The following is a 9,870-nucleotide window of genomic DNA, read 5'->3' as shown; positions in this document are numbered from 1 at the left end:
TTTACCATTTTGCCCCAAAAAAGAATATTTTAATATCTGAGCCCCCAACGTTTTTTCTCTAACCCTTTTGGCCTCTAAAAGTAAATGGATGAGGTTAGTGTTAGGGGCCAAAAGGGTTAGAAAAAAAGACGTTGGGTGCTCAGATGTTAAAAAATTTCTTTTTGGACTAAAAGGGTAAAAGTGATATAACCATAGGGGTCAAAATCGTAATTTACTCTATTATAAATGAGTAGGAGATTAAACTAAATAATTTTCTAACCCTTTTGGCCTCTAAAAGTAAATGGATGAGGTTAGTGTTAGGGGCCAAAAGGGTTAGAAAAAAAGACGTTGGGTGCTCAGATGTTAAAAAATTTCTTTTTGGACTAAAAGGGTAAAAGTGATATAACCATAGGGGTCAAAATCGTAATTTACTCTATTATAAATGAGTAGGAGATTAAACTAAATAATAATTATCCACAAGATATTAAACTAATAATATTTAGTAGGAGGGTTATCTATACTATAAGATATTAAATTAAATAATATTTAGTAGGAGAATTATTTATAATTAATTAGAAAAGATTAAATTAAAATAATAATTATCTATAAGTGGTGGTCTAATATGATGACAAGTGTCCCAAAAGTGGTTTCTTTTATTATATAGTATAGATTCGTTTACTTGGTTAAACTTAAACAAACAAACCTCGCATTTGTTCCATTCATTCACCAACCTACTAGAGATTCCAAGGTTAAAACGAAACTTGTATAATAAGATTTGACTATAAAAGTCAATTCAAATACATAGGTATGGGTAACCACACTGAAATTGTGCAATCTGATAAGAAACCCAAGTTTGACTTCTTGACACTTTTATATATACGCCCACACCCATTCATTTCATCATCTCTCATACTCTAATCAACTTTTTTACGGCAAATTATCTACACACCGATGGAAACAGATAAAACTTTAGCTTCTTCAGATGAATATATTAATCAACCGGTTGAAACAGTTAGCCGTGAATTCAACCACCAACTTCACCTGCAATCTGATGAACCTTCTCCTAATTCAAAGTTATTGCCAGAGGCTCATCAGAATATAACAGAAAACGAAGACGACGATAACGATAACGATGATGATGATGATTTTACATTTATGTTCGTAGGAGGCGATGCTGATTCGCCGATTGACGGTGAGAAAGTGTTGGAAAACGGTGAAACCCGGCCGGTGTTTCCATTATTTGATCAGAATTTGTTATTAGACGGTGACTATGAACTTGAAGAAGTAGATCGTTTGCCGATTCAGCCTCCGGTGGATAAGATTTTCGTTCCGTTGTCAGAAAATGACGAAAGCCAAGACGGGACCACCGGACCTTATTGCGTGTGGTCCAAGGAATCGGTTACCCTTAGTAAGAAGAGCAACTCTACAGGATTCTCCAAGCTATGGAGATTAAAAGACAAAGGCGGTCGGAGCAACAGCTACGGGCGTGATGCGTTCGTGTTTTTCAAAAATTCTGATAAGAAATCGACGACAACAGCAACAACAGGTTCTTCGTCTTCGGCTCCGGCCACAGGTGACGACGGGACATTTAAAGTCAACGTGGCCGGAGGGAAGGCAAAGCTTGTTAAGCAAGGAACAAAGGGTAAAAAGTCAACGGTATCGGCGCATGAGGCCTACTTGAAGAGTAGAGAAGAAGATCGCCGGCGGTCGTACTTACCTTACCGGCCGGAGTTGATGGGGTTTTTCACCAATGTAAACGGTGGTTTAACCAAGAATGTCCACCCCTATTAATTAAATTATCATAAATTACCCCCTTTGTTTGTAATTTGTAAATGGTTATTATTTTTTTTTATCGTTTAGAGTTTTGAAGAAAGTAGAACAAGTAGATAAGTTTTTTTTTTGTTGAATTATTTGGTTTGATTTGTTTTTTCGGGTCTTAGATTGTTTTGATTAGAACCGAAGTTTTATTTAAGGTTTCGGTTATTATTGTAAAAGTTGTATATAACGGAATAAGTGAATTGTCTTTTTATTTATTTTGAGTTTGTATGTGTATGCTTACTTACAAAACAACAGTTAGGGGCTGTTTGGTAGCCTCTTAATGACCATTCAGATGATACCTCTTAATGGTATAAAACCTCTGAAGGAATAAGAGGTAACCTCAAGTCTGAATGGTTAAGAGGTAACCTCTGAATGGTAAATCATTATATGTCACATTCTTCTACCTTCTCATTGGTAAAATTTTTAATGGTTCCATTAACAGGTAGCATCTTAATGACCATTCAGAGGCTACCAAACAGCACCTTATTGTTACGTAGATGTAGTTCAAAATCATACATCCTTTTGCATTTTCTCTCTCTTTTTATATATCGAGAGGAAGCGTGTAGGAGTATTGATATATGTTTGCTGTTGTTTCTTTATTATTATTTTATTTTTTAAATCAAAATGAATCAGCTTGATTACGAATGATTTTATTTTATTCAGCTAGTAATGAATCAAAGCTAATTATAATATTGATTAAGTCTGATTGTAATTTGTTTAGTTGTTTTATTTTTTGGTAGTAGTTTGATTTTAGTTAAATATGTTGCTTAGGTTGATATGGGGCCGGTAAGATTAGATAATTATTATAAAAATGAATAAAAGTAGCATAAAGTTGTTTTCTGTCGGATTTTAATTTCGGAAAAATTAAAGCTATTTTGGCTGTTTTCAAGATCTGCGAATTTTGAAAGTAGTTTAAATCTATAAAATGCCAAAATATCAAAAAACAATATTCACGTGACAAAAATTAATTTCTCACTTTTTCAATATGTGGTTTCTCTGAGACTAAATGGTATGGAGAGGATGGGCTTGGAGGGGATGAGCCGACACGTAGGCGCCACGTAGGCGCCACGTAGGAGTGGCTTGGAGAGGATGGACCTAGAGGGGTGGGGGATGAACCACTTTGTGTATATATATGTATGTATGTATAGGTATATGTGAGAGAAGAAAGGAGGAGAGAGGAGCAGCAAGCCCGGCTGTGGGCTGCCGGGTTAGACGAGCCGAGCCCCAGGGGGGCGGTGTGGGGGTCCGGCGCCGGGCCTAGCCGGGCATCAGCCGGCCCCCATACCTTCTAGTCTGATTGAAAAATTGTGTTCAAGACGAACAAGTAATATTTTTTTTGAACGACCAACATAAATTAATTTACTTGAACTAACAAGACGCCAGGCACCAAAATTCCAAAGAAGGGAAAGGTCATAAAATACACCAAATCAAGCAAAGCCCGTTCTTATATATAGGTATGGTATAACTAGAAGACACCATTGTCACAACCTTTTTTATCTATAGGTAAAAGAATAACGGCATTTTTTTCCTAAATCAACTGATAACAATTTTTTTCCATCGGTGAGTGTGGTGGGTAGTATTGATGAAGTGTGAAAGAGGAAATGGAATTGGGGGGGGGGGGGGGGTTGGAATGATATCGGTTATTTAGTGGGAGTGACGTTCATTGTGTAATGGGTGATCACATTCAATTAACCAACCAGACACTTATTTCATTCTTTGTCCTCCATACCTAACACTAACCCAAAAAGGTAAAATCTTTTACCTTTTTTTCTTTTGGAGTTGTAAACAAGCACAAATTGAATGCACATTCTTTTGGTTTCCTTTTATTTCAGCCCACTTTCTTTTGGACTTAAAAACAAGCCCAAATAGAATCATTCCACTTTCTCTGGTTTCCTTTTTTTTTCAAGCCCAAATATAATAGCTACATTCATTAAGAATTCGTAACATTACAATAACACTCTTTGCACTTTGCACACCATATTTATTCTCACTATTTCACAAAGCAAGCCACACTATATATATTAGAGGTGTGTAAAGAAAGCCATGACGCGGAAATTTATTTCAAACCTCAAGGAATCGGGTATATGACTACCTTTCCAGTAGCCCGGTGGCTCTCAAGGTAAGCATAAGCTTCATTAACTTTGTCAAACGGAAATGGGCTTTTAGGGTCAATTATCACTTTGATCTTTCCACTCTCCAGGTAAGGGTTTAGTTTTGTCAAAATGGATCCGTCAGATGTGAGAAGAAAGCTGAATCCTGGCGGTGAAATTGGCCCCGTTATAGACACTGCAACACCAGTTTCATTAACCGCCTTCAATGCTTTCTCCGGTTGTCCTACAACATTGAATCATCCGTGTACGCAATCAAGAAAAACACATATATCTTTTTTATAGCGTCAAAATTGTTGGATCGGCCTACAACACTTTTTATTCAGTAAATATTTTTCTAAAAATAATTAGTTTGTCAAATATGTTTAAAAATATACATTATTTCAATAATAATTGTAATTTTTTTGAATAAAATTTTCTAAGAATTAATTACTTTTAACATCAGAATTTGAACTAATAAGCAGTTTTTCAAATATGATCCTAAAAGTTATATCATTTTAGTAAAAATATGTTTATTATGGATAAAATGATTTGTGAGGTCTTTTGAATCTAAAGATATTTCCCCGAAATAGTAACATACTTTCAACTCAATATTATCATAAATGTCTACTTTCCTTTTCTACCAGATATAGCAACCTTGAGGTACATTGAGTTGGTTTTATTGGGTTAAAAAAAGATTTTGTGTGATTGTTTAAAGTAATTTGTTATTTTACGGTGATTATTAAAATATTTTACCATGCTATTATCGGTAAAATTGTGAGACTTTTGCTATATTAGGGTGTCCGGAGTGGGCTCGGCAAAGGGTTCGGCAAACCCCATTGCCGTACGGCGAACACCGCCGCCAACCCTTTGCCGAAGCGGTTTGTTTGTCGGTCGGTGATTGCATGTCGATGCGGGGAAGAGTGTATGTGAGAGAGAGAGAGAGAGGGTAGTGTGGGGTGGGGCCCATTCCAATCTCAACCAATCACACCTTTTTTTTTAAATAGTTTACCACTTCAACAAGTGTGTAAACCATTGCCAACATTTTTAAGCATAGTTTACCACTTTGACATAACACACTCTCATTGGTTGATTTTTTAGTTTAGCACTCTCAAGTGTTTAACCACTCCTTACCCCCTTAAGTAATAAACCCACTTCTTATCTAACTTTAAGGCCTTTAGGATAACACATTGAAGATGGGAAAAACCATGAAAATAGACAATATGGCCAACAAATCATCAAAATAGGCATTGACTGTCGGCTACGACTTAGCCAACGTTTTGAAGTCAATGTCTATTTTGATGATATGCATGGTCAAGTTGTCTTATCTTTAATGATTTTTCCATTAACTTTTCATGTGTAGCGATATTCTTACCAATTGCATCATACACAACATCATATTTATCTGGTAGATCTTCAAAGTTTTCTTTGGTGTAGTCGATTGCTACATCGGCTCCTAGACTCTTTAGCAACTCGAGTTTTCCTGTACTAGATGTGGCTGCTACTTTTGAAGCACCGTACACATGTTTTGCAAGCTGTATCAACAACTTATAGCTATGATTACCACCCAACTTATGGTTGTTAACTATATGATCAGTATATCTATATGCGATTATAAGAGATTAACACACCTGAATTATGAATGATCCAACTCCACCAGCACCATTTAAAACAAGGATTGTTTTACCTTCACTAAATTTAGCCCTTTCAAGACCTTCATAAGCGGTCTCAATTGCAAGAGGGAGAGCAGCAGCTTGTATAAAATCCAAGTTCTTCGGTTTCAAAGCTAACAATCTCTCCTCAACCGCTGTGTACTCAGCCAATGTTCCAAACTGTGTAGGCCCATCTAGACCCTTATCGTTAATATCACCGTATACTTCATCTCCTTCCTTCAGTCCTTTTACTTGGCTTCCAACCTTCACAACTACCCCAGCGACGTCAAATCCTGGAATAATCTGTTACAAAAGGTGAAAGGAATTACAAGTGTTGCCACCAGTGTAATGAATAGATCTCATTATAGGTTAAACTAGGTTATAATCCCGTGTATTACACGGGTTGAATAAATAAATTTTATATACCAAATAATAAAACAATATATCTTTAAAAACTTTCTTTATTGCACGGGTTGAATAAATATAATTTTATATATTAAAAAATAAAAAGTTATATCTATAAGAACAATGTTGTACGTGTTGAATAAATGTAATTTTATATACCGAATAAAAAAGATATATCTTTAAAACCACGTGTATTACACGAGTTGAATAAATGTAATATTGTTTACCAAATAATAAAATAATACATCTTTAAAAAACCTCATTTATTATACGGGTTGAATAAATATAATTTTATATACCAAATAATAAAAAAGTACATCTTTAAAAATATGCATATTACACGGTTTGAATAAATGTAATTTTCTGTACTAAATAATAAAAAAAATATATATCCTTAAAAAACTCTTGTATTGTACGAATTAAATAAATTTAATTTTATACATCGAATAATAAAAAGGAGTTAATTACATAGTTAGTCCCTGTGGTTTGCCCAAAATAACATACTTAGGTACTAATAGTTTAAAATCACCTTCTAGGGTATTAACTTTTCATTTTGTAACGTTTGGAGGTATTAACTTCCAGGGTATTAACATAGTTAGTCCCTGTGGTTTGCACAAAATAACATACTTAGGTACTAATAGAATGTGATTTTAAACCTACAAATAACGTTAATAGCTCCAAACGTTACAAAATGAAAAGCTAATACCCTAGAATGTGATTTTAAACTATTAGTACCTAAGTATGTTACTTTGTGCAAACCACATGGACTAACTATGTAATTAACTCTAATAAAAAGTTATATCTTAAAAAAAACTCATGTATTACATGGGTCGAGTAAATGTAATTTTGTATAGTGAAAATAAAAATATTTAATATATTAACACAAAGTTTGGTTTTCGTGATAAAAATATATTTTTCTGTTGTTGCAAATTTGTTAACGAATTCTCAATAAATTTAACCCTTTATTTAAAACTACGTAAATATATAAATGATAAATAATATTAGTTAATTTTATTTTAAGTTTCGTAAAACCTGTTTGATACCAAACTAAGCAACATGTTCAAATATATAGTTAAGATCAAATTATAAGTTTGAATTTGAAGTAAACAGATAAATATAAATTAATAATTAATTCAAATAAATAATAGAGTAAATTACGATTTTGGCCCCCGTCGTTATATCACTTTTACCCTTTTAGCCCAGAAAAGATTTTTTTTAAAAACTAAGCCCCTAACATCATTTTTTTTTACCTTTTTGGCCCCTAACGTCTTTTTTTTTTTCTAACTCTTTTGGCCCTTAACAACTAATGGATAGGGTTAGTGTTAGGGGCCATAAGTGTTAGAAAAGAAGACGTTAGGGACTTAGATGTCAAAAATAACATTTAATGGATGAGGTTAGTAGGTACACCACGATCCAATATGTGGATCGTGGCTACCCTAACGATTTAGGTAACTATGATACATACATACATATATTTAAGTGTGTGTTTATATAGAGTAGTTATCCCAATGGCTTTTGTTTAAAAAAAAGAAAAAGAAATTGATTTTCTATCCTCGTTTTCATTTTTTGTTTAGAACAACCATGATTTAATTATAAAAATAGTATTTTTCTTACTTATGTTTTAAATTATAACATGGTTATATTGTTCGATCATATTTAGTTTTAAACTATTGAATTTATAATTTACTCTAATTAATATTATAAATGAGAAGAAGATTAAACTAAATAATAATTATCATAAGATATTAAACTAAATAATATTTAGTAAAAGGGTTTATAATTAATTAGAAAAGATTAAATTAAAATAATAATTATCTATAAGAGATGTTCTAATATAATGACAAGTGTCCCCAAAGTGGTTTCTTTTATTATATAGTATAGATATGTTGGTATCCCAAGTATTTCAAGTCCCAAGTCTATTAATAAGTTAGTTATGGTAGTTATTTAACCAGCATACGAATGGGTGTCAGGGCCGCGACCGCTCAGGGCCCAAATTGATATAGGGCCCGAATTTTTTTTACTTATATATATTTAACAAAAAAATCTGTATGTTTTATATTCCTTTTCAAATGTTGTAAATAGTTTTTTAGATTATAGTTCATCGATCCATATATCACTAAAACCAATCTGTTGATCTTCAAAGATCCTACAAAATCCAGATGCGCTTCTAGAAATACAATTGTGCTTTGAAATAAAGTAATCAGAAAGAAATTAACTATCCATATATAGTTAATTAAAAATCTGATGAAAGAAATATGTTACCGACCGGCAAAGGAGAATCGATAGCTTTAAAGTAACCAAGCCTCCTTTTGTAATCAACAGGGTTAAGAGCAGCAGCAACCACCTTAACCAACACCTGATCATCTTTGATCTCAGGAACCGCCACATCAGTAGCCAGTTTCAGCACATCAACACTTCCATATTCATCATACTTCCATGCCTTCATCTTTTGTCAAGAAAAGAATTTTCTTTTCTGGGAAAAAAATGTAGTAGCTGTAGTAAATTTTGCCCTTGATTTGTGGGCAAATATATCACAATGATGTGGAGAATATAATAGTGGGCAAATATATCAAGTGGTCGTTAATTAATATCCGTAATCCATTATCACCTCTTTATTTTTATGTAAGTGGTCCCTTACAAAAGTCAATTAATATCCGTAATCCATTATCACCTCTTTATTTTTATGTAGTGGTACCATCCCCATAATTGACATATCTTGTGTAAGCCACTAAGCTGACTTTTTGGCAACGTGGCCCACTTGATAGAGATAAGTGGGAGGTCCCAGGTTCAAACCTGAGCAATGAAGGAATTTATGAATTTATTGGTGTAAAGTAAGAGAATAACATTTACCGTTAAAAAACGGTTTTGAAACATTAAGAATGTAAAAGGCAAAACGTTAGTGTATGATGCGTATATTGGGCTATAGTACTGATGAACTAGTTTTGTAATTCAGTCAAAGTTTAAAGAAAGGTTTGATCGTGAAATCCAAAAGTTACTAGTTCACTCAAAATGTAACAGATTTGATATTTTGTGTATTTTTCTTCTTTTTTTACTAGTTTATAACTAATTATAACTTTATTTTTATCTTTTATAAAGTTAATACATAATGTTTTATATTAAGTTATTGTTACCTTCTTTTCGATATAATTATATAAACTTTAAAAAAAATAACACGTATCAATAAATATTTTTTTTGGTTTAAAAAGATATCTAACTTTTTTTTTAACAACTAATTTTTTTAATTCTCTGTTGTCTGTGGAACTTGAACCCAAGATCTTCCCCTTCTCAACTTGAACCCAAGATATCTAACTATTATAATAAAAGAAACCAACTTTTGTACACGTGTCATTCATTAAACGTATCCTCAAATCTATATTTATCTAAATAAATAAATAATAAATTAATATTAAATGTTACCACACTTTAATAAAATATTATCCTCAAATCTAAATTGTTAATTTAATATATTTTTAAAACAAATACATCTCTTATCTACTTATCTTATATTAAATGCTATCCTAATTTTTTAAAAAAATAACTTTTTTTATTATTTGGTATACAAAATTATGTTTATTCAACTCGTGTAAAACGTAGGGTTTTTAAGTATATAATTTATTTTTATTATTTGGTAGATTTTTCAACTCGACTATACACGGGTTTTTTTAAAGATACTACATTTTTAGTATTTAATATACGAAATTAAATTTATTTAGGATATAATTTTTTTATTATTTGATAGATTTTTCAACCCGACTATACACGGGTTTTTTAAAGATACGACGTTTTTAGTATTTAGTAAACAAAATTACATGTATTTAATCTGTGTAATACACATGGTTTTTAAAGATATAACTCTTTTTTAGATCTATTCAACACGGGTAATATACAGGGTTTTTAAGAATGTAATTTTTTATTATTTGGTAGATTTA

At 32.2% G+C, this 9,870-nt stretch overlaps 2 protein-coding genes across 2 annotated transcripts; one reads left to right on the top strand and one right to left on the bottom strand.

Moving 5' to 3' along the window:
* Nucleotides 1-930: 930 nt before the first annotated feature.
* Nucleotides 931-1,770, top strand: LOC110873921. Its single transcript, XM_022122954.1, has one exon. It carries the CDS (start codon nt 931-933, stop codon nt 1,768-1,770), a length of 840 nt encoding a protein of 279 aa, XP_021978646.1.
* A 1,823-nt stretch (nt 1,771-3,593) lies between these two features.
* Nucleotides 3,594-8,479, bottom strand: LOC110871690 (2-methylene-furan-3-one reductase). Its single transcript, XM_022120406.2, has 4 exons — nt 8,208-8,479; nt 5,516-5,839; nt 5,260-5,419; nt 3,594-4,131 (listed from the first exon to the last, which is right to left on the bottom strand). Exons 1-4 carry the CDS (start codon nt 8,385-8,387, stop codon nt 3,866-3,868), a joined length of 930 nt encoding a protein of 309 aa, XP_021976098.1. The 5' UTR covers nt 8,388-8,479; the 3' UTR covers nt 3,594-3,865.
* Nucleotides 8,480-9,870: the final 1,391 nt, after the last annotated feature.

This window comes from Helianthus annuus, chromosome 8, assembly GCF_002127325.2.
Source record: "Helianthus annuus cultivar XRQ/B chromosome 8, HanXRQr2.0-SUNRISE, whole genome shotgun sequence".
Lineage (NCBI taxonomy): Eukaryota > Viridiplantae > Streptophyta > Magnoliopsida > Asterales > Asteraceae > Helianthus > Helianthus annuus.
The sequence above is the reverse complement of the archived record's forward strand: the minus strand, read 5'-3'. Positions and strand labels throughout refer to the sequence as shown.